The following is a 25,576-nucleotide window of genomic DNA, read 5'->3' on the forward strand; positions in this document are numbered from 1 at the left end:
CTCATGTAGTTGTTTTGAGACCCTGGTATGCTAGCACTACCAGGATTTCTGCCATGAGCCATGACTTTTGGGATTATGTAAAATTTGTGTAGAAGTCAAGTTCTGCTTATATTGAATGGAGTCTGAGTTTGGTGTAATGCCACACACATGACTTTTTTTTTTTTTTTTTTTGGAAAGAGGGAGAGAGGGGAGGGAGAAGCAGAGGGAGAGAGAGAATTTTGAGCAGGTGCCATGCCCAGCACAGAGCCCAGCACAGGGCTCTGACTCAACTCTGAGATCAGGACCTGAGCCGAAATCAAGACGTTTAACCCACTGAACCACCAGGTGCCCTGATGCCACCTTACTTTTAATTGCCTTTCAGCCTTATGTCCTGCTGAATAGTGGCAGGGTCAGAAAAAGTTTTCTTTGATGTCCTGATTACTTCAAAGGGGACTTCAGAAGAATTTGAGTGGGTTTCTTTGAGGATCGTTGTCTGGCTTTCTTTGGAAACATGTTTCATACTTCTGAGATTGTCCTAATTGGTTCAAGGGTTTATGTAATCTATTCTTTTGTCGTGTTTAAAAACTTCACAGTGGGGCACCTTGGTGGCTCAGCAGTTAAGCATCTGTTCTTGGCTCAGGGCGTGATCGTGGAGTTACAGGATCAAGTCCCACTTCTGGCTCCCTGCATGGAGCCTGCTTCTCCCTCTGCTTATGTTTCTGCCTCTCTCTGTGTGTCTCATGAATAAATAAAATCTTAAAAAAAAATTCACAATTTTCTCTCCATCATACATCTCAGTCTTGAGCAACTTTTTGGTTTTTTAAAAAAAAAGTATTTTTGTATCAAATTTTATTTTTTCTTTTTTCAGATAGTATGTCAACTTTGCAAATAGTGTAATTATAATATTTCTGGGTTTGTTTCATTAATGCTTTCAGCATATCAATATCCAGTGAAACATTCTGTATATGCATGAAAATAGGCAACCCTGAATAAGAGACGCGGCCTCATTTTCCTAATAAAATGGCAAAAAAAAAAAAAAAAAAAAAAAGTTTTTCCCCTAACTTAACAATGTGTGACTTTTTAGGATATAGAGGAAATGGGTCTTTTCTTTATAATATACAATTTATTAATTTAGTTGCACATTGCCTTTTAATCTTACCTCTAGACTATTGATTTAGAAATATTTTTTCTATACACATTTCATGAAATAATCTTGTTCAAACTCTTGTGTGAATGTAAGCCATCAGTGTCTTTGTCATCACCAGAACCTCTATTGAATTATCTAACACAGCTTCCTAGAATTCATCATGATGTTTGAGATACGTCACTTTTAAAATATACATATTATTCTGTCCCTGGAAAATTTTCCCTCAACCACAAGTAGCCATTCTCCCTACAGTAGGGCAGTAGGTATTTTCATTTGTCCTGTGGCTTATCCGTGATGTGACACTAACTGCATTGCTTTATAAATTACCATTAAAAGACTCCTTTACAACAATGTCAGCAGTTGCAGTTGTGAGGGTCTAATCTTAGGAATAATTACTAATACTCTTTGTCATTGTCTCTTTTTTAATGAGGTGACCTTTGAAAGCATCTAAAACTAGTACTAGCGGCAGCCTGGGTGGCTCAGCGGTTTAGTGCCTGCCTTCGGTCCAGGGCATGATCCTGAAGACCCGGGATCGAATCCTGTGTCAGGCTCCCTGCATGGGGCCTGCTTCTTCCTCTGCCTGTGTCTCTGCCTCTCTCTCTCTCTGTCTCTCATGAATAAATAAATGAAATCTTTAAAAGACAAAAATAAAACTAGTACTGGCAAAAGTTGTATAAGGCTGATAACGTGTCTTTGTTTTTTAAAATAATGGGGAGAGCACCTTGTAAGAGTTCTTTGTAAATGATTTGAGTATCAAACTGTTTTTCTTTTTTTAAAGATTTTATTTATTTATTCATGAGAGACACAGAGGGAGAGAGAGAGAGAGAAAGGCAGGGACATAAGTAGAAGGAGAAGCAGGCTTCCCTGTGGGAAGCCTGATGGGAGGACTCGATCCTAGGACTCCAGGATCACAATTTGAGCCAAAGGCAGGTGCTCAACCACTGAGCCACCCAGGTACCTCTCTCTATTTTCTGAGAGAGAATTTTTTTGGGGAAAAATTAAACAGAACAAAATCCTTCCCTTATAGTAACCACAATACATTGATAGAGTGTATTTTCAGTTTATGTCAAAATTGATCCATTTTAACTTGGTTGTTTTTGATAAGATATTATGCAAATAATCTGTGATAACATGGAATAGGTTATATAAATAAAACAACGTGAACACCAGAGAGTGAAAGTGCAGGAGAAACACTTTACTCTTGCTAATTTAAAATTCTAATTTAATAGATTTTATTTTATTTATTTATTTAAAGATTTTATTTATTTATTCATGAGAGATACAGAGAGAGAGAGAGGCAGGGACATAGGCAGAGGGAGAAGCCAGCCCCATGCAGGGAGCCTGATGCGGGACTCGATCCTGGGTCTCCAGGATCATGCCCTAGGCTGAAGTCGGTGCTAAACTGCTGAGCCACCTGGGCTGCCCTCAGAAGATTTTTAATATTAAGTTATTACCTCTAAAATTATAACAGAACTTATTAAAATTCAGAATATAGAGAAATAGAAAAGTAAGGAATTCTCCCACAATTGGTAGGGAAGTATTAAAGAAAATATTTATTTTAGATAGCTGCTGCTGCCTTTTTTTTTTTTTTTTTTTTTTTTTTTTTAAAGATTTTGTTTGAGAGAGGGAGAGCAAGAGAGATTACAGAGGGACAGGGAAAAGCAGACTTGCTCGGAGCAGAGAGCCTGATGTGGAGCTTGATCCCAGGACCCTGAGATCATGACCTGAGCTGAAGGCAGACGCTTAACTGATTGAGCCACCCAGGAGCCCCTATTTTAGATAGCTTCTGTTTTAAAATATGTATTATGTAAATTCTAGCAATCATTTGACCACTTAGGTTTATGAGATTTATTTGTCCTTTTATTTAATTAATGTCAAAAACATGAGAAATGCATAGTTTGTCATTTTGCTTAAGTCATTTGTGCCAGTGTACCACTTAAAGAATCTTACTAAAACTAATATATGCTCTAATGTATCTGTTAAAACTTAGTTACCTTGTTTATTTTTATTTATTTATTTTTTGTTTTATTAATTTATATTTAGAGAGGGAGGGGGGCAGAGATAGAGAATTTTAAGCAGGCTTCATTGCCCTCCCCTGCAGAGCCCACAGAGCTTGATCTCACAACCTTGAGATCATGACCTGAGCCGAAACCAAGAGTCAAACGCTTAACCAACTCAGCCACCCAGGTGCCCTTCTTAGTTACCTTTTTAAAATACTATGAGTCATTTTAACACTGCCAGAACTCAGTACTGTGTTGTGCACTATTACCCACTACTGTCTAGCCACTGCAGTCACTGAGTAGTTCTTACTGAGGTTTTGTTGTCATCAAGTTATTAAAAGAATAAAGTAGTCCTCAGTTTAATTTAACTGAGTGGCCAGGCTTTCTTTTTGTCCTGAATGATGGTGTGGGATGGGCCTCACTTTTGTTTTGTGGTGTGCTTGATTTGCAGTGGATAAACTCACGCACAGTTGTGCTCTTGGACAGTGTGGAGAAGTTGCATGTGATTGATCGGCAGACTCAAGAGGAATTGGAAACAGTGGAGATCTCAGAGGTTCAGTTGGTCTATAATAGCAGCCATTTCAAATCCCTAGCCACCGGAGGAAATGTTAGCCAGGCACTGGTAAGAGTAATCCATTATCTTAGAATTGCTTTGATAAACTTGGGTTTTTGTTGTTTGTTTTAGGAATTGGAACTCTGAAGAGTTAGTTATCTTTATGTCCAGATTGAAGTGGATATGCATATGTTTTTAAGTATTCAGGAATGTTAAACAGTGATTCCTGTTACCTTCTATTCAGAAATGTGACTAATTTAATACCATAGAATTTTAACTTTTATATTAAAATAATGAAATGAAATTGAAAATTTATGAGAAATGATGAAAGCAGAATATTTTAGAAAGTTTATTATGGTGGCAATAAGCCTGATAGATTCAAGGGATGAATGACTAGAGACAGGTAGCCTGACTTTGGGTGACTGGTAAAGATTCGAGCAGGTGTGGTGGCTGTGGGTATTAAAAGGTAAAGATGGTTTGAGAGAAAGAAAGAAAGATTCTTTAGGAATAGGGAATAGATGAAATGTAGGACTTTGGAGAGATGGAAGACACAAGTATAGCCTTAGCTTCATTTTACTGTATTTCAGGCAACCATAGTGATGGCCTTTAGCAATTTACACAGATAATTTACAGTTAAATTTCTTCGAATTCTTTTTTTTTTTTTTTTAAGATTTTTATTATTTATTCATGAGAGAGACACAGAGAGAGAGGCAGAAACACAGGCAGAGGGAGAAGCAGGCCCCAGGCAGGGAGTCCAATGTGGGACTCCATCCTGGGACTCCAGGATCACGCCCTGAGCCGAAGGCAGGCACTAAACCACTGAGCCACCCAGGCATCCCAAATTTCTTCAAATTCTGATCACATGTTTCCTAAACAGTAATCTGTAAGCAGGAAATTTAGAGGCTTTCCTGAGCAATTTGGAAGAAAAAATAGTAATGATGTTCATATTTAATGAGCATCTACTCTGATATGCAGCTATTACTCAAATCTCCATGAGATATTAGAACTTCAGAGTTTAAAAAATATATGAAAGGGTCTTCCAGCCTCAGAATTTAGGAACCAAGACAATCCAGAATAAGAAATGGTAATGCAATAAAATTCACTAAAGACTAATTACTATTTCATACTTAGGTATTTTCTTTTGTCTGAATGGTTATCAGAAAGTCTATCAGAAATAGACTTTGAACTTGCAGTTTTGGCCAAGATGGAATAATAGACACTGGACTTACTCTCCTGTGTAGAAGATAAAAAAAACAAAAACAAAAAAACAAAAAAAAACCTTTTTAGAATCCTGGACATCAGGTCTTGAAGGACAGCAATCCATGACAAAATGGGAAACAAGTGATATGAGCCCTATGATTATCCTAGTTTCTAGCCTAGAGAGAGTTTCCAGGCTGTAGCTTAGGGATAAGGAACCCAGTTGGAGCCTGAAGGACTTCATGAGCTGAGACTGTGGGAAGACTAAGGTGGGTTGAGTTGCAGCACTGGGTACTGGAGAGGAGAGCACTACCTATGGTTACCCTTGTGTATTCAGCCGACTACTGATTGGCAGATGCATATCAGGGAACTACCCAAGGCCAGGGAAATAATTTTTTGATAGGTTTAGGAGGAACTATTATCCATTGCTTACAGTGGCTTGTTTATACAGCCACAATGGAAAACTTCATAATTTATAGGGCATTGGGTAGAATACCCAGGGACATCTTGCCTCTGTAGAGGGGAATAATTAGGACCAGAATAAACATTGTTCTCGTCCCTACTACAAATCTTAAAAATAAGACCAGAAAGAATCAAATTGTTTCCAAGTAACTTAACTATATCACAAAACAAAGCAGAAGGATATTAATAATAAAGAAATTTCCAGAACCCAACAAAATAAAATTCACAGTGTTTGCTATTAGATTACTAGGCATGTAAAAAGAAAAACACAATTTATAGTGAGAAGAAAGTTCAATCAAAAATGACTTAGACCTGGAACAGAAGTTAGAATTAGCAGACAAGGACAAAACAACTATAGTCTGCAGGTCCAAAGAGTTAAGTATTGTGGCACAGAAGATGCTAAAGAAGATGCAGATCTAACTTCTGGAGTTAAAAAACTACAGTGCTTAAGATGAAAAACACCCTGGATGGAAAAATGAAATGTCCAAGAGTAGACATGACAGGGAAAAACATTAGTGACCTTGAAGATGCAGTAATATTATCTATCCAAAATGAAACACAGAAAAAGTAATTTAAAAAAATTTATGACCCGTGAGACAGCATTGAGTAGCCTAATATATGAATAGTTGGAATCACTGAGGGAGAGAGAAAAAAAAAAAAGGAAAAATAGCAGTCAAAAACTATCCAAAACTATAAACACAAATTTTTAAGAAGCTCAGTGACCCTAAGCACAAGTAAAATAAAACCATATATAGATGATCAAAATGAGTGGTAAAGAGAAAAATATTAAAGCAGCCAGAGAGAAAAGATACTAAATGCAAAGGAGCAACAATGAGAGCAGATTTCTCATCAGAAACAACTGGAGCAATCTACAAGGATACACACAATAGCCAGGATGTTCAACATTGTTCATCATTAGGGAAATGCAACTCAAAGCCTCAATGAGATGTCACTTCACACCCACCAGGCTGGCTGTAACTAAAAAGGCAGACAGTCTCAGGTGTTAGTGAAAATGTGGAAAAACTGGGACTGTTACACACTGTTGGTGGAAAATGGTACAGCTGCTGTGGAAAACATTTTGGCAGTTCCTCAAAATGTTCAGCATATTCGTAAGGATTCATTTGAGCAGATCTACTCTTAGGTATATACCCAAGAGAAGTGAAAACGTATGCCCACACAAACACTTGTTCACAAAGGTTCATAGCAACATTATTCATAATAGCTAAAAAAAAATGGAGGCAATTCAAATATCCACCACTTGGTAAATGGATAAACAAAAAGTGACTTAGCCACGTAATAGAATACTATTCTGCAACGAAAAGTTGAGCTACTGACACATGCTACAACATGGATGATCTTCTCAAAAATACTGTATTAAATGTTAGAAGCCATATGGAAAGATTGTTTGATTTTATGAGATGTCCGGAAAAGCCAAGTTGATGGAGATAGACATAGATTAGTGGTTACTTGAGACTGGGACTAGGGATGAAGGTTGACTGGAAATGAGTACAAGGGCTCTTTGTGGAGTGATGGAAATATTCTAAAATTGGATTTTGGTGATGGTTAAAATTATCAAAAATTAATTAATTATTAATTTAAAATATTAATTATTAATTAAAATAATTTTAAGTTATTAAAAATTATTGTACATTTAATGAGTGAATTTTATGGTATATAAGTTATACTGCAGTACTGTTATTTAACAAGAGCAATTGTTTAAAACAAAAATAATATAATGCTTGATAATGTAGTAGTAGTATGTATGATGAAAAAGGATATAGCAGCAGGCAGTGGGGCATAGAAGTATATCATTGTAAGGATTGACATTATACCTCAAATAGTATAATAATATTTAAGTGTAGAAGAAGATAAGTTAAAGTTACATACTGTAAACACTAGAGCAGTCACGGAAAAAGAAGTGGTGTAACTAAAGTTAATAGTAGTGACAAAATGGGATATTAAAAATATCAAATTCAATGAAGCATAAAAAAGGAACAGACAAGTAGAAAAAACAGTTAATAAGATATAAATCTAAACTCAACCATATCAGTAATTACAGGAAGTGGAAATAGTCTGAACATTTCAATTATAAGGCAGAGGTTGTCAGATTGGATAAAGAAAAGCAAGAACTGACTCTGTGCTATCTACAAAACACAGTAAGCACAAAGATACATATAAATTAAAAGTAAGATGATGGAAAAAGACATACCATGCAAACTCTAATCATAATCACTAGGTTTCAGAGGAGGAAATATTGTCAGAGATAAGGAGAAATTTCAAATTGATAAAAAGGGGTTACAAAAAGACACAGCAGCCTTAAAGATTTAAGTACCTAGGATCAGACCTCCAATATACACGAAACAAACACTGATGGAACTGAAAGGAAAAAACAACAAATCCATAATTACACAAACTCCCTCTCAGTTGTTATTAGAATTCGTAGGCAGAAGATCATTAAGGGTATAGAAGACTTAAACACTATTGACCAACTGACCTAAGTGGCATTTATAGAATATTGCTCCAAACAAAAGCAAATTACAAACTTCTGTCAAGAGCACTTGAAACATGCACCAGTATAGGTTATATGCTAGATTGTAGAATAAGCTTACATAAGTTCTTAAAGAAATCCTCAGGATAAATCTGGAAAACACCAAATATTTGGAAATTAAACTGTTGTTTTTATAAATAACGCATGAGTCAAGAAATCTCAGGAAATTGGAATATATTTTAAAGTGAATGAAAATGAAAATACAACATATTGAAATCTGTGATTGACAATTATATCAGTTTTTAAAGGGTAACCGATAGCATTAAATACTTAGAAAAGAAGAAAGATTTCAAATCAATGCCCTTAGCTTCTGTCTTAAGGAAATAGAAAGTTAACCTAAAGTAGATTGAGGAAAAATAAAAAGGTGAACACAAATCAATTAAATAGAAAATGGACCAACAGTAGAGAAAATCAAAGAAATCAAAAGATGGTTCTTTAAAAGAGAAATAAGGGATCCCTGGGTGGCGCAGCGGTTTGGCGCCTGCCTTTGGCCCAGGGCGCGATCCTGGAGACCCGGGATCGAATCCCACATCGGGCTCCCAGTGCAGGGAGCCTGCTTCTCCCTCTGCCTATGTCTCTGCCCCCCCCCCCCCTCTCTCTCTCTCTATCATAAATAAATAAAAATTTAAAAAAAATAAAAGAAATAAAATTGGTAAACCTCTAGTGAGATTAATTAATAAAAAGAGGAAGACACAATTACCAGTATCAGGAATGGAAGAGGTGTCTTCACTGGAGAGTCTATAGATATTAAAAAGATATGTGTATAACTTTATGCCAATAGATTCAACAACTTTAGATGAAATGGAAAAATTCCTTGGAATGCACAAATTATTAAAGCTGACTCAACAAGTGATAGAAAATCTAAGTCACTGTGCATCAGTTAAAGAGATTGATTTTTCTAGAGAGAAGTTCCAACCCCAATAGCTATACTAGTGAGTTCCGTTATGTTTAAGGGGGAAAAAAAGACCAATTGTACACAAAAATCTTTTTAAAAAGGGAGAAAAAGGAAGCACATAACTTTTTATAAGACTGGATTAACTCCAATGATAAAATCAAAGATTGTTAAAGATTAAATTGTTAAATTTAAAGATTGTTAAAGAATCTATGTTAAAGATTTTTAAAAAAAATTTATTTATTCATGAGAGACAGAGAGAGAGGCACAGGCAGAGGGAGAAGCAGGCTCCACCCAGGGAGCCCGATGTGGGACTCGACCCCAGGATCTCGTCCCGGGCCAAAGGCAGGCACCAAGCTGCGGAGCCACCCAGAGATCCCCCAAAGATACTATATTAAAGAACACTACAGACTAATGTTCTCATAAGCATGAAAGTAAAAATACTTAAAATATTAGCCAATAGAAGCCAGCAATATATAAAAAAGCAATAAATTATGATCAGATGGTGTTTTATCCAAGGCATGCAAGGCTGGTTTAGCATTCAAAAATCAGTGTAATTTACCATATTAGTTGATTATAAAAGAAAAACTGTGATATCATCTCAAAAGACATAGAAAAAGCATTTGATAAAGTTCAATATCCATTCCTGAGAAAACTAGGAATAGAGGGAACTTTTTCAACCTTAAAATCCAGGGCATCGATAAGAATCTTATAGTTAACACCATACTTAAAGTTATATTGCCAAAAAACAAACCCATTTCAAAACAAAAGACCCTGGTTCTGATCAAGCATCTTCTAAAGAAAATATGGAAGACAGAGGAACATGTTAAAAGATTCCATGTGGATGCAATTAGCAAAATCTATGTAGTGGGAAACTATGGAATAAGTGTTCCAGTTTCTTCAACAGTAAATTTTAAGGAAAATAAAGGATTGAAATGCAGGCAAAACCTATAAATTTAAAAGAGAATTAAGACACCTATCAGCCAGCTCTGATATGTGGTCCTTGGTTGAATCTTGATTTAGACATGTGAAATGTAGAAAAAGCAAAACCAAAACAACAAAAACCTTAACAACATTTGACATTTATGAGACCATTTGAAATCTATACGCTGGATTTTCATATTGAGGATTTTTATTTTATTTTTATTTCATGCTGTTAATTTTTAAAAATATACTAATAAAGTGGTTATGTTAAAAAGGACTAATTTATTATGTATGTAGTGAATTTTTATTAATGAAATATTCAAAATCTGAGAGTCATCTCAAAATTACACTGTATATAGGGGAATCTGTGGGAATATGGGTGAGATAAGATTGGTGATGATCTCATAATTCATAAGACTGATTAACAGATGCAGAGGGTTCATTGCAGTATTCTCTACCTTTGTATATGTTTTTAAATTTCATAGTGAAAAATTTAAAATTATCATGGTTATCAGCTATTGACCATTTACGTATTTTGGGACATTTATAAATATTAACATATTTAAGTTTCATGGAAACTGATGATTTTTCAAAGATGAGAAAACTGAATGTCAGAAGTTTGAAACTTCTCTAGGGTGGGGTCATACCTTAAGTAACAGACAAAATTCACAGTCCAGATTTATCACACAATAGTTTCATTTCTCTTTTGCTGGGCTAGGCTGAATCCCATATATTATGTTGCTTTGTCTTCCTGTTTCTCCTTGTGTTTTAGGTTGATGTTTATTTCAGATAAGTTAGAGGTACCATTTCCAAACAGCCCTGTTCTTTCCCAGAGGCAGTGAGTATCTGTCTTCCAATAATGGGCAGGTCTCAACAGTTTCCCTTTAGATTTAGAAAGTTGGCGTATTCCTCCCATGTCTGCAATATTCTGAAAAATAAAAAGAGCATATGTAAGCAGAGAATTAACTTTTTGCACTTTGTCTTTTCTGCCACTTTCACTGACAGACTGACACTTGACTGACATTTTTCCCCCCACTAATTTATGGGATAAAACTATGTTGACTTAAATTCTGTGTACTTGACATTGTTTAAAACTTAATGAGCCTTTTAATTGGAACAAGACAATTACCATATGATTTCACTCATATGTGGAATATAAGAAATAGTGAAAGGGACCATAACTGAGTGGGGAAAAACTAGAGAGGAAGACAAACTGAGAGACTCCTGACTCTGAGAAACAAAGCATTGCAGAAGGGAGGAGTGGGAGGGGTGGATAGGGTGATGGGTGACAGGCATTAAGGAGGGCATGTGATGTGATGAGCAGTGCCTGTTATATGTTGGCAAATTGAATATACACTACAAAAAAAAAACTTAATGAGACTTCTAATACATGTAATTTTTTCTTTTTTTATAGGCTTTGGTTGGAGAGAAGGCTTGTTATCAATCCATCAGTAGCTATGGTGGTCAGATCTTTTATTTGGGGACAAAAGTAAGCTCTTTTACTCTGTGACTTGGCATTTGTTTGTGTCAGGGTAGTTGCGGCTGAAGTTTCTGGTAAAGAGAGCTGTGCATTATAAAGTGAATATTGATCAGCAATAATCTAGGACTTTTTTTTTTTTTTTTGGGGGGGGGGATTTTTTTTCCTTTTTAAGTAAGCTCTGCACCCAATGTTGGGCTTGAACTCACAACCCATATAGTTGTGATTTTTTTTTAAAATTTTTATTTATTTATGATAGTCACAGAGAGAGAGAGAGAGAGAGGCAGAGACACAGGCAGAGGGAGAAGCAGGCTCCATGCACCGGGAGCCCGACGTGGGATTCGATCCCGGGTCTCCAGGATCACACCCTGGGCCAAAGGCAGGCGCCAAACCGCTGCGCCACTCAGGGATCCCTAGTTGTGATTTTTAACTTACTTATTTTCTCAACTTTTAGACATACTGTTACTTTCATTTAGGTTATCATAGTGTGCTTATTTTTTTTATTCAAGGATATACTTTCATAATCTTCACATTTATGTTTTCATGACCAGGAAGATACCTTATCATGTATATTTGTCATGTAATTAAGATGTCCTTTGGCTTAGATCAGTTTAGGATGTATTACGATGCATTGAGCAGTTTGACTTAGAATAGAATTGCTGGTATAGGAACTTTTTTTGTGTATCAGTTCCTTTTTTTTTTTAACTTGGAGAAATATTTCATCAGTATTAAAAATTCAAAATATTATCAAGTTAGTACAGGGATTTGGGCATTCTTTTTCTTTTCCTGTGGAATTAGCTCCTTGGACTTAGTGGCTTAGTGACTGTTGAATGTTTGATTGACTCTTTAATGTGGGCCCTTGAAAATACTTTAGTAGATACCTCTAACTGTAGTATGAAATATTTTTACTTAGAAGTAAAATGAGATGTGGGACTGGGACAAATATGTCTTCTAAACAAGGCTGTTAAAGATGATCATTTTAATTATGGTTTCTTTACTTTCCAGTCTGTTTATGTGATGATGCTGAGAAGCTGGAGAGAGGTGAGTTCAAAGTAGTTTTGTATATTAGAGCTGTTGAATTGATAGCATCTTAACATTTCTGTTTTGACTTTGCAGGAAAAGATTATTTGGATTTTTGCTTTTTAATTTCAGAAGTATACATCAGAATCACTGTAACCATTAGGTACTTGATTTGATAAAACTAACTATAAATTAGGATTACGTTTAGCTACATATTATCAGAAAATTTAATGGTGGCTTCAGTAAGATGTTTCTCTTATGTAAAAACAGTTTGGAGGTAGGGAGTCTGTGGCTAATGTGGCAGCTCTATGGTCTTTAGTGTACTATCTATACTAGTTTCACCACCCTTGTGTGTGAATTCTTGTCTCTAGGTCATTTTATGTTCCAGTATGGCTGCTGGAGCTCTGGCTATTAAGTGCACATTCCAGGCAGGAGGAAAGGGAAGAGAAGGGCTGGTTCCTGCCATTCATTCATTCATTCATTTATATATTCATATATATATATGTGTGTGTGTGTGTGTGTATTTAGGCCCCTGCCTTTTAAAAATCACATCCTAGAATGGCCAAACAACATTTCCACTTATCTATAATTGGCCAGACCTTAGTCACATCGCCCCAGATGGCTACAAGGGAGTCTTAGAAAAGTCCTTTAGCTGGTATATTGCTGTCTCAGGTAAACTTGGAATTTGTTACTGAAGAGGAGGGAGTGAATGGGTGTTGTGTTAAATAACTGCTCTTTTTTTTTTTTTTTTTTTTTTAAGATTTATTTATTTATTTATTTATTTATTTATTTATTTATTTATTTATTTATGATAGACATAGAGAAAGAGAGAGAGGCAGAGACACAGGAGGAGGGAGAAGCAGGCTCCATGCCGGGAGCCCGACGTAGGACTCGATCCCGGGACTCCAGGATCGCGCCCTGGGCCAAAGGCAGGCGCTAAACTGCTGAGCCACCCAGGGATCCCCTAACTGGCCATTTTTGTTATAGTGACATTCCAGCCTTTTCCTCTTTTCATATTTAGGCCTTGTGGCTGCTTATATTAGCTTATACAGTCACAGTACAGTCCAGTGCTTTAAGAAATTACTTTTCTTGGAAATAGGATAGTCACAGAGGCACCTGGATGGCTCATTCGGTTGACCGTCTGACTCTGGGCTTTGGCTGAGGTCATGATCTCAGGTTTCTGGGATCCAGCTTAGTGGAAGATCTGCTTGGAATTCTCTGTCTCCCCTCTCCACTCTGCTTGTGGGGGGCTCTCTCTCTCAAAAATAAAATCTTAGAAAAAAATAAGATAGTCACATGGTTATTGGAATAATTTCAGCTGTTAAGCAACAACTTCCGAAAAGATATTAGGTAGAATAGGAATTCCAGCTCTTAGTTGGTCAAACAAAGGGGTCTAGCTTTTCTCATTTGTGCATTTTAGAGAGTGGATCATCTCCTGAAACAAGATTGTCTTACAGAAGCCTTGGCTCTTGCATGGTCTTTCCATGAAGGAAAAGCAAAAGCAGTAGTGGGTAAGTTAACAGAATACCTGTATAGTAGACATTATTTTTCTGGAGTAGAGAGAATGAATAATACTAATCACTCATAGAACACTTTTTAGCCTAGTGTTCAAATATATTATGAACAAGATGTTATTAAATTGTACGACTTCCAGTGAAAAAGGTTAATGACAAATACAAAGTTTTAATGCTGCTTTTTAAATTCTTTCATAAGGCAAATTTACTGTTGGAATAAAAGGGAAGTACATTGATAGGTTATCTGGTCCAGTAGATGTAAGATGCTCTTATTGTGGCATATTAGTCAACATTTTGATATCTAAACATTGTTATAATTATGTCTATTGCTAGCACAGTGTAAATAAAATACCATAATAGTTTCAGTCCTGAAGATGTGGGCTTTGTTTTTATGCTGGATTTTGCTTCTCTGCAGGATTATCAGGGGATGCCAGTAAGCGAAAGGCTGTTGTTGCAGATCGGGTGAGTATTTTAATAGAGGCTTTAAAAGGGTACAATACAGTTTTCCTTATGTTATAAGCTAATAATTTGGGGGTATGATTAGGTAAACGACTATAGTCAAGGAGAGAGTGTATATATACACACTGTTTTGTTATATATATATATATATATATATATATATATATATATGATTATGATTCCCTGGTGTCAATCTTGAATGCTTTTAAACTTTCTTCTTATCACCTTTCCTTTTTTTCCCTTGCTCTCCTATGAAGATGATAAAATTGTAAAATAGCCAAAGACTGCAAAAGGAGGAGGGAGAAACCCAGGGATCTGGATTGTTTCTGAGCCTAATTATAGCCCATAGAAAGTTGACATGTGTTAGTTTTCACAAACAGGTAATTAGGAGAAATAGAAATACTACATGTGTAAGTGTTTGCATTGTCTGAGGTAACAGAGAGGGCTGATGTTTTATTATTATTGTTATTAATTAGCATTCATATAATTAATTAATGTTGGCTTTGCTTTCCCAATCTAGACTTGGTTGAATCTATTTACTATACAGTCATTCCTCTTTTTATTGTGCAAATGCACTGGTAAAAATTATATTTCAAATTAGTGTAAGCATATGGGAAACATGAATAGAAATTGGTCACTCTTCAGACATGAATAATTTTCTCAGTATTTGCTAAAATAGTTTAGAGATATGTGTTCTATCTGTGTTCTTGAGGGAAAGACCTACAGCAGAGCATTTCTGAAGAGCTTAACTTCAATTTTTCATTTCATTACCACTGAGGTCTAGACCTGGAGGTTACCAAAATAGTAGTAGCCCTGAGGCTGAAGGAAATTATTGTGGGATTAAAAAAAAATGGGAAATAAAGCCACTAATGTTTTAAATAATATTTTTAATAAAACTTGATTCTGTATTATTTAGGCAGATCCACATATATCGAGTATTGAAAAATATTAGAGACATGTTTTGATTTTCTATACAAGGCTATTTTCCTTACAGATGGTAGAAATCCTGTTCCACTATGCAGATCGAGCTCTGAAAAAGTGTCCAGACCAGGGAAAAATCCAAGTGATGGAGCAGCATTTTCAGGTATACCTTTGCACGGGCTTCTAATAGACGTTGTTATGAATAGGTTTAATACTGCTCCTTTATATTACTTGAGAATGGGACTTTCATGTTTTGGTTAAACATTTTTTAGCATTCACAGTTTTATTTCAGGGCTTTTGGAGCATTCTAAATGAAGAAATTTTGAACTAACAGGTCATACCAGAGTAGATACCTAAAATGTGGAGTGTTGATGCTTAGCTACTTAGTGGTGTATGGAAGGAAAAGATGTATATGTGAGAGTACATACCTGTGAATTGACACCTTACAGTGGCTGACACCTTGTTGATAAGTAATATATATGTTAATTAGACTAGTCGGAGAAGAGCTGTACTACCAAGGTTTGCATTTAGTTCTAGGAGCACCTGTGATTCAGCAACAGCTTGGTTACCCCCGACAAAAAAAAATCTCTGAAATATGTTAATGAAAGATCTTTAGTTTCTCTTAGAACTCAATGAAAATGGAAGTCAAGAAACAATTTGAAAACCTGTACAGTTTTTATTATGTGAGTTGTATGTTTGTAGTCATCTCCATTTATATTTATTGCAAATCTCTGTTTGTCCTTCTCCATTTTTGGAGTTCCATCACATCTCCTGTCCCTACTTTCACGTTTAACAAAAAATCGGAGTGTCAACGAACATTATCTAAAAAAGGCCAGATGGGAAAATTTAGGCTTTGCGGGGAGGCCATATGGTCTCTGTCACATATTTCTCTTTGTTTTCTTTCTTTTTTTTTAAACAGCCCTTAAAAAATTTAAAAGCCTTTCTTAGCTGTGAGCCATACGGAAACAGGCTGCGGGCAGGACTCAGTCTGTATAGCAAAGTATGCAACCCCTGGCACTGGGTGTATCGTATGTCAAATAGACATGGTCCTTACTATCTTAAAGTTTGCAATCCAGTTGAAAGAATTTTTCTTGTGTACATTAATGGAAATACTTAGAAGAAGTCTAGGGGTTTTGAAGTTCTGAAGAGCAGGCACAGCTTGTATATTTCCATATGTCCAATTGATGCTAGTAACTTCGGAAGACAAGGATAGATAGTGCAGTTGGAGGGTATGAGCGGAGGATTTGGTTTCCTGAGCTATGCTCTTTAATGTCACAGTAGTGGGCTTCTGGCAGAGTAACTTTTATTACTGGTTGGTTGTATGCTCGTTAAATTTATCACTAAAGTAAAGGAATAAACCCTGATGAAATTATGAAATTATTAGGAGGAAGGCATATGGCAGAAAGAAAGCCTTGGGAACAGTACTGTTTGGCAACAGTACCTTGTATATACTTAAGTTTGTATACCATTGCAGTGTACATAGAATACAATATTTTAATAAGGGGTGTCTGTTACCAAGAAGTGATGGGATGGTATTTTTGAAAGAACTCTGACCATTGGAAGGTACACTTTTGAAAAGAAATATCTAATAAGGAATGCTCAGAGGGGCTAATGAGGGGTGTGTGTATGTATGATACAGAAACCACTGTGCTTGGGGAAAGGGTATGGCAGAGAGCCATAAAAGAAGAAAGGAAAAAAGGTGATGCTCTGGCGGAGAAATACAAAAGAATCTTGGCATGACAGGGACTATAGATGATTGTTTCTAATACAGATTATAAAATTTACAAAGAAACAAACTGTAATGTTCTGTATCTAGATATATGTTGGAAGCTTCATTCTGCCAAAAGAGTATCGGCTACCATTTTTTTTTTTTATTAATGATTTAGTCTCCTAGAAGGTAAAGGAAACAATGGTGGGAACCATTATTCTGGATTTACTTTTTTACCAATGATTGGGGAAATAGAATGGATAAACTCTTGAGGGGGAAAAATACCACTTTATTTTAAAGATTGTAATAATGTTGAGAAATAAGCTCAGCTTGAATCCTATATTTTAGAAAGCATATGTTTCAGAAGAAAAATATGGGCACAATCTCATGGTTATAGGCTTCAAAAAACAAATGGGTTCACAAAGAACAGGAAATTCTTAAATTTTGACATAATAACTACAAAAATTCAAAGAGAAAGGAAATGAGGAGGAATGTTGAGAGAAGTATCTGTCTACAAAGCACAGACCAGCTATGAAAGGTAGAGGGAGACCAATAATCAAAGATATATGTCAAAGGCACCATGAGCCTTATAAGATTGTTGGAAAAGAGAATAGTCCTCAGATGGTGCCTACCAAAATGCTAAGGGCTACCCCAAAAGGGATTTTGACCAAGAGTCACCGAGTGTCTACTACATGCCAAGTACTAGGTAAAGTTTTCTTTTTATTTATTTTATTTATTCATTTATTCTCTCTCTCTCTCTCTCTCTCACACACACACACACACACAGAAAGAGAGAGAGGGGCAGAGACACAGGCAGAGGGAGAAGCAGGCTCCGTGCAGGGAGCCCAACGTGGGACTTGATCGCAGGACTCCGGGGTCACACCCTGAGCCAAAGGCAGACGCCCAACCGCCGAGCCACCCAGGCGTCCCAGTTTTTTTTTTTTTTTAATACAATTTTTATTTAATTCTCACAACAACCTCATGTGTCAACAAAGAGATTCTGTTTTTAATCCCCGTTGTGTGGATTAAGAAAGTTGAACTGAGAGAAGTTAGGTGATTTTCCAAGGTAGCATTGCTGGTAAGTGGTGGGGCCAGTACTCCAGTCCAGGCTTTTCTGGTTTCAAAGCCTAGTTCTTAACTAACTGTTGTTCTGTATGATTATTTTCAGAGCAAGTGAAGGAAAGGATCAGTGAGAAAGGGTAACTGATGTTAATAGGTGATCAAGAATGAAGATTGCAGCAAGCATCTAACCCATCTAATACTTACTGTGGTAGGCACTGTTAATGCTTTACACCTACTACTTCATGTAATTCTCTCATAATTCTGTAAGGTGGGTACCGTTGTTATTCACACTTATAGATGAGACTGAAGCACAGAGAGGTTAGGTAGCCTGTTCTAGGTCACACAGTTCATAAATGATAGAGCTAGGATTAGAATCCAGTAAGTTAGGCTTTAGAGTCCACATCTGGGTTGCTATACTCTACTAAAGAACAACACTTCTGGGATGCCTTGGTGGCTCAGTGGTTGAGCGTCTGCCTTTGGCTCGGGGCGTGATCCCAGAGTCCTGGGATCGAGTCCCACATCGGGCTCGCCACAGGGAGCCTGCTTTTCCTTCCTCTACCTATGTCTCTGCCTCTCTGTGTGTTTCTCATGAATAAATAAAATCTTAAAAAACAAAAAGAACAGCACTTCTTATTTTACTTCTGTTTTCATGAGCAAAGAGGATAGTCTTTAAAGTGGGAAACTCTAGTTAAAAATATATTAAAGAAAAAAACCAAACAAATGTGACGTATAGTTAGCTGCATAATGATTGTGTAAATCTCAAAACCTAGTGGAATTATAACCCAGGTACTGTTTGAACAATCTGTGTCACTGTTCACATTTTTTAAGTAACTTTGGATCCATTTTCAAATAAAGTATGTTCAATTAAACATAGAGGAGAGGAGACACAATGTATTTCATTCAGGAGTACAGTTTTCTTCTGGAAAAGGTGATCTTTAGCCCATTAGGGTGAATGAAATACATGTATTTCCATATGTCCATTTTAAGTGTTTAATCTTAGATAGTTGATCATGAAATCATTAAATTGACTTTTTTTTTTTTAAAGGAAGAGTGGATTTAGGAAAGTATCCACTGATAATTGCATTGTGGTTTTCATAAACCATGAGTACTCTTGAAAATGACCATGTTAAACTCATAAGTTACCTTTTTGAAAGGAATAGGAGGTCAATATATTCATGTAGTGCCTATTACATCATACCTTGATTTCATTAAAGCATTTGTTTAAATTTTCCATTACCCTAATGGCTGAAATAGATTGAGTAGTAAATAGATTGGTAAATGGCAAATCAATTTGCAGCCAGATAAGCATCCCTACCCAAAAGAGTTAGGTGGATTAGTATTAATTGCATTTTAGGGCTCTTTCATGTTTTTTTAAAAAAGATTTTATTTATTCATTTGAGAGAGAGACAGAGCGGAGGGAGAGGGGGAAGCAAACTCTCCCCACTGAATTGGGAGCCTGATGTGGGGCTCAATCCCAGGATCTGGAAATCATGACCTGAAACCAAATCAGATGCTTAACCATCCAAGCCATCCAGATGCCCCCATATCCCAGTTTTTATAATTGATTTGGATAAAGAAATGAAATTTAGGTGGTACCAAGAATCAAAGTTCAAAATGATCTTGACAAAATGTGGTCAAAGTTGTTATGAGATGAAATTTAACAAGGATGAACATCAAGACTACATTAGACTCAAATAATTAAATTACATGACTATTGGATTGGGAAGATCTTTCTGGACCCAATTTCAATTGACTACAAACTTAGTATGAGTTAAGAGTTTGTGAAGGCCCAGATAAAGATAAATAATAGTACCATGGGTACCTGTTGGAGATAAAAGCTCTGAGATACTTTATGGACTATTGACAGATTTAACTATATCCCACAACAGGATGGTAGGAGATTTAAAGAACAGCATTTGAAAAAAACTATATTGGGTTTGTTGAATCTGATGACTAAGTAAGTAGAGACAGGCTTGCCTTCAGACAATGAAGACCTCCAATATGGGGATTTACCGTTTTGCAGTAGAGGGAAGACTAGTATCAGTGGGTAGAAATTAGGAGGAGATGTATTTCAGTTTGAAATTACCAAGGGAAATGTAAAAGATCTTGGATTTATGTGCCTCCTACTGTTGAATGTTTTAAAGTAGAGGAAGACCAGCTAACCAGAGACTTTCTTTGTCGGGTGGGAAGATCTTATATCCTGTATCCGTGTGAAGAACTGCACATTATGTTAGGAAACATAACCTAATCCAGTTAGTTGAAATTTCTATCTAGTAAGATTAGTTTCTATTTCAGTCAAAATACTAAGAATATATATTTTACCAGCAGGTGGCACTCAATTTTCGTCTTTACGTTTGATGAGGAGCCTCACCTTTTCCTTAGAGTCAGGATGCCATTCAGTGTTTTTGTTTTTTTTTTCCCAAAGATCAGTCAATATTTTGACCTTTCTTAACTGTAGAAAGTAACTTTGGGATCTTATAATATTTTTGATAGGCTGTGACTTATTTTTCTGAGAAAAGATTTGAACCTATATTTGTGTAATAACTACATCTCTCATTACATCTTGAGCTTCACCCTTTCTTCTAGAGGTCAATTGATTTGCACCCCAAAACAAAGTCAAACAGCAAACAAATCCCTTCTTAACCCCATGCCATCCCCAATATCCTGCTACCCCTTTTTTGCATATTCTTTACAGAGCCAAACATTTTATAAGTGTTGTCTCCATTACTCACTGCCCTCTCATTCCATCTTTAAATTCAGTGGACTTTTTATCCTTCTTCTTAGTGGTCCTCAATAGCATTCAACACAGTTAATAACTTCTTGGAAATGTCTATCCCTTTGACTTCTGTGCTATCCTCCATTACAGGTTTTTTTTTTTTTCTCTCGTGTGATTGCTTTTGTTCATTCTCTTCCTCCTCTTCTATTTAACCAATAAACATTAGAATTTTTCACAATACTCTTTTATTTCTGAATCAGTGTTTCTCAAAATGTTGTCTGGACCTTATTTCAAAATCACTTGAGAGGATTGGTTAAAATGCTTTTTCTTGAATTATTTGCCAGGTCTGCCAGATCAAGCTTTTTGGGATTGGTGACCACGATTTGTAATCTGCCCCTGAGGTGACTCTTAAGCAGGTTAAAGTTTAAGAATCATTACTTTTTCACCCCGTAGGTGATATAGCCAGACTATTTTATCAGTATCTCCAACCTAGATTGTTTTCTGAGATCCACATAGTCAGTTGCCTGTTTACGTTTCCACTTGGATGTTTTATTTTTTTATTATTTTTTTATTTTTTAAATTTTTATTTATTTATTTATTTATTTATTTATTTATTTATTTATTTATTTATTTATTTATTTTTAAAGAATTATTTATTCATTTATTCATGAGAGACACACAGAGAGAGAGGCAGAGACACAGGCAGAGGGAGAAGCAGGCTCCATGCAGGGAGCCCGACATGGGATTTGATCCCGGGTCTTCAGGATCGTGCCCTGGACCGAAGGCAGGCACTAAACCGCTGAGCCACCCAGGGATGCCCAATTTTTATTTATTTATGATAGTCACACAGAGAGAGAGAGGCAGAGACACAGGCAGAGGGAGAAGCAGGCTCCATGCACCGGGAGCCCGATGTGGGATTCGATCCCGGGTCTCCAGGATCGCGCCCTGGGCCAAAGGCAGGCGCCAAACCGCTGCGCCACCCAGGGATCCCTACTTGGATGTTTTATAAGTACCTCGAGGTCATGAACATCCTTCACAAAGTCTTTGCTAATGATCCCTATTTAAGTGAATGGATCCACCATACACCTAAAACAAGTTGAGTGATTCTTGTCTTTCACTCATTCCTATTGATTTAGCCACTTGACTGTTTTCTGTAATCTCTTTACATCATTACGTCCATTCTGCCACTATCCTGGTGCATGTCAATATCATCTTCTCTTGGTATATTACCTTAGCCACTTCATGTATATATTCTTACTACACTTCATTCTAGAGAGAAATATATATCAAGTGTAGACATGAGACTCTTTGGGTTTTAAGATATTTTAAAGACTTTAAAGACTGGTGTCCTGGAGTAAAGACTAAATTCCCTAGCAGTTTCTAAGGGTCTGCATTATATATCTCCACCTGTGTCCCCTAATTCTCTTTATCCCTACTGTACTAGAGTTTTCAGTTTCTTGACATCCCTATTCTCTCTTAACTTAGAGCCTTTTCCTGTGATGTTCTCTTCACATAATTCTTTCCTGTTTCTTTTTAGCTTAACCAGCTCCTGTTTAATTTCAGGTCTGAACTTAAACGTCACTTCCTCATCAGATTAAATCAGGTACAGTTCTTTGTAAGATACCATGCACTTAAATTACTTACTCAGTATCAGTCTTTCCCAGCTAGACATTATAAGTCTAGGGACTGATTTTCCCCAGCATCTGCTTTAGTACCTTTGATTTGAGAAATATATGTTGATTGAATTTTTTTTAAAAACCTGTATTTATGTTGTATATTTATGTGTTTGTCTTGGGCATGTGTATGTGTTTGTTTTTTACATAGGCTCTACTCCCAACATGGGGTTCGGACTTGTGACCTGGAGATCAAGAGTCATATGCTCTATTGGCTGAGCCAGCCAGGTGCCCCTAGGGCATATGTTTGAAATCTAACTCTGGGAGGGTTGAATTGTGAATAGGACTTAGCATACACAACACAGATGTCTATAATCATGGCTAATATTATTGTGTGCTGTGTGCCTGGCAAGTATCTCATTTAATCTTCATAACATACTTGAGGAGTAATTATATCTCCGTTTTATTTCTTTTTTTTTTAAATTTTTATCTATTTATGATAGTCACACAGAGAGAGAGAGAGAGGCAGAGACACAGGCAGAGGGAGAAGCAGGCTCCATGCACCGGGAGCCCGACGCGGGATTCGATCCCGGGTCTCCAGGATCGCGCCCCGGGCCAAAGGCAGGCGCCAAACCGCTGCGCCACCCAGGGATCCCATATCTCCATTTTATAGATGTTTATAGGTATAAACAGACACACAAGAGAGTTGAATAACTTGCCTAATATCATACAACCAGTAAACAGTAGACTCATGATAGGCATCCAGGCTGTCTGGCTCAGGGAGCCTCACCCTATACTCTGTTAGGTTTCATGCACATTTTATTGTTTTTTGTTTTATAAAGATTTTATTTATTTGTTCATGAGAGACACCGAGAGAGGCAGAGACACAGGCAGAGGGAGAAGCAGGCTCCATGCAGGGAGCCCAACATGGGACTCGATCCCGAGTCTCCAGGATCACACCCTGAGCTGAAGGCGGTGCTAAACTGAGCCACCCGGGCTGCCCTATTGTTTGATAGTCTCAGACCAATGTTGTTAAGTAACTCACTTTGAAAAAGGGAGGACTAAGTAATGCATCAATTTTAGGAAGATACTGAAATGTATAAAAAAGTAAAAATACAAAATGAATTCATCTTAGTATAGTCATGGTAATCATATTGAATGATTGTATACCATTTTATTCATCTTATTGGTCCTTCATGACATTCAACTTAATTAACTTAACATTCAAGTTAATGACTTGTAAAACTGTCCCTTTGGCTTCTCTGGTATCAGAATTCTCTACTTTTAAACTCAGAAGCTGGTCCCTTACCTGTGGAAGCAGTTTCATGTATTTTGGGATATTTTATCTTGCCGTACTCATGTTTGTTTATGAAACAAGGCAGAGGTATAAACAAACACGAGGCATTTTAATTATATGAAGCAAGCTAATAGGATTTGAAAAATAATGGAATTTTAAAATATCTTAAAACTAAAGTCTTACATTAATTGTTCTCAAGCTCATCTTCCTGCTTAATTTTCCCTTCTATGAGAACGTCATAGCAGCTGTTGGCATATGTTTTTATATTAGGAGTTCATGCCAGAGTGGACAGAGACTAAAAGCTGAACACAGAGTCAAGCAATAGGAGCCTTCTTTGTCTAACTCATGCTTCTATGAGGTGATTTGAGGAAGGGAAAACAGTGTTGGTGTCTAGCACAACACCTTATTTCTGAGGTTTGATTAAAATGTTGGTCCTGGGAAGTTAGGTCTTTCTTAGATTGTTTTGTTATCATGCCTGGATAAAAAGAAGGGAAAGTACCCATATACACATACACGTACAAAGAGATACTTCTATCTATGTAGCTGCTCATGGGTTAGTATACTAATACTGGAATACGGCTGACTAGCTCTGATAGCCCATGGAGATAGATCTATTGATCTATCTATGTGTGTGTTTAGGAATGCTTATCTCCTCTGGTATATACACACACACACACACATATATATATTCTGGGCTTTGTTATAATTTTGAATCATTTTCAAGGAATGCAGTTTTCATTGCCTGATTGACTTCTAGAATATACACTATGAGAATAAATGCCATTGCTCCAAAAAGCAAAGGTATCTGTATTTGTGACCTCATTCCTTTTGCATCATCCCTGTGAAAGAGGGAAAGCCAGAGATGATATCTTCAGTTGGTAGATGGTAACATAATCACAATGCAAAAAAATGACCTGTTCACTCATTCAAACAATTGACAGGCTTAAATTTAGGTTTTTTTTTCAGTTAAATTTACATATCTATTGCCTTCCTTAATCTTAAATATATATATACATATCTAACAAGAGAAGCAGTTTGTTGTGGCTGGTTTATAGCACGGTGCATTGAAGAAGAGATTAGAGAAATATCTACTCTTTCTTTCTTTTTTTTTTTTTTTTTAATTTATTTTGGAGACCGTAATATCAGTCATTTTTCAGAGGCATTCTGCAAGGCTTTGAGACTGAGAAGAATATTCTTTTTTTTTTTTTTTTTTTTTTAAGATTTTATTTATTTCTTCATGAGAGACACACAGAGAAGCAGAGACATAGGCAGAGGGAGAAGCAGGCTCCATGCAGGGAGCCTGACCTGGGACTCGATCCCGGGTCTCCAGTATCACGCCCTAGGCTGAAGGTGGCACTAAACCGCTGAGCCACCCGGGCTGCCCAAGAGGAATATTCCTAAAATAGGTATTGTTCACTGTGTTTGTGTTGAAAGACTTTAGGCAGAGAGCCACAAGCGGTGCCCAGCACAGGCTGAACTTAAGGGTCAGAAGTTTGCATGTAGGCCCTTCCAGTATTCCAGGGAGAGGCATGTATAGACCAGGTCTGACTGGATAGACTGAGGTTTTGCTTCAAGAGAAGGACCTGTTGGGATGCTTGGATGGCTCAGTGGTTGAATGTCTGCCCCTTTGGCTCAAGGGCGTGATCCCGGGGTCCTGAGATCAAGTCCTGCATCCGACTCCCCACAGGTAGCCAGCTTCTCCCTCTGCCTATGTCTCTGCTTCTTTCTCTGTGTCTCTCATGAATAGATAAATAAAGTCTTTAAAAGAGAGAGAGAGAGACCTGTTTTTCCCTATTCTTTCTTTTAGGGCTTTTGTGAATGCAACTTTCCAGATGGGCTAAGTGGGGTGACCATCTGAGCTTGGGCACCAGCTGCTCCAGGTGGTCATATACTAGCCCTGAAATGTCAGCTGCTAGCTCTCACTACAGATTCTGTGCAAGATTGGGTCTGTGCTTAGTCCTTGCTCTTGGGAAATGGAGAGTTACTGATCCCACCTTGCTTATTTTCAGGCATCTAGAGATTGCCACCAGGGGTAATCCTCTGGACAGTCTAGCTTGTCTCTTCATAATTAGATACTAGAAAGGAAG

General features: G+C 36.9%; 1 protein-coding gene and 1 long non-coding RNA gene across 7 annotated transcripts in view; one reads left to right on the top strand and one right to left on the bottom strand.

Moving 5' to 3' along the window:
* The window catches only part of VPS8 (VPS8 subunit of CORVET complex), a 254,636-nt gene that overhangs the window by 48,106 nt on the left and 180,954 nt on the right, over positions 1-25,576 (top strand). For 4 of the 5 annotated variants that reach the window (XM_077879951.1, XM_077879954.1, XM_077879952.1 and 1 more), the window contains exons 15-20: positions 3,578-3,748; positions 11,117-11,191; positions 12,185-12,220; positions 13,620-13,710; positions 14,129-14,175; positions 15,167-15,256. In XM_077879951.1, the coding sequence (XP_077736077.1) occupies positions 3,578-3,748; positions 11,117-11,191; positions 12,185-12,220; positions 13,620-13,710; positions 14,129-14,175; positions 15,167-15,256 (510 nt within the window). Of the gene's footprint in view, positions 1-3,577; positions 3,749-11,116; positions 11,192-12,184; positions 12,221-13,619; positions 13,711-14,128; positions 14,176-15,166; positions 15,257-17,989; positions 18,072-25,576 lie in introns of those variants that run through there. The other variant, XM_077879955.1, reaches the window with a different exon arrangement.
* Positions 9,967-25,576, bottom strand: part of LOC144302522 (uncharacterized) — a 113,568-nt gene continuing 97,958 nt past the window's right edge. For both annotated transcript variants that reach the window (XR_013369417.1, XR_013369418.1), the window contains one exon: positions 9,967-10,630. This is a non-coding gene — a long non-coding RNA (uncharacterized LOC144302522). The remainder of the gene's footprint in view (positions 10,631-25,576) is intronic.

This window comes from Canis aureus, chromosome 31 (genome assembly GCF_053574225.1).
Source record: "Canis aureus isolate CA01 chromosome 31, VMU_Caureus_v.1.0, whole genome shotgun sequence".
Classification (NCBI taxonomy): Eukaryota; Metazoa; Chordata; class Mammalia; order Carnivora; family Canidae; genus Canis; species Canis aureus.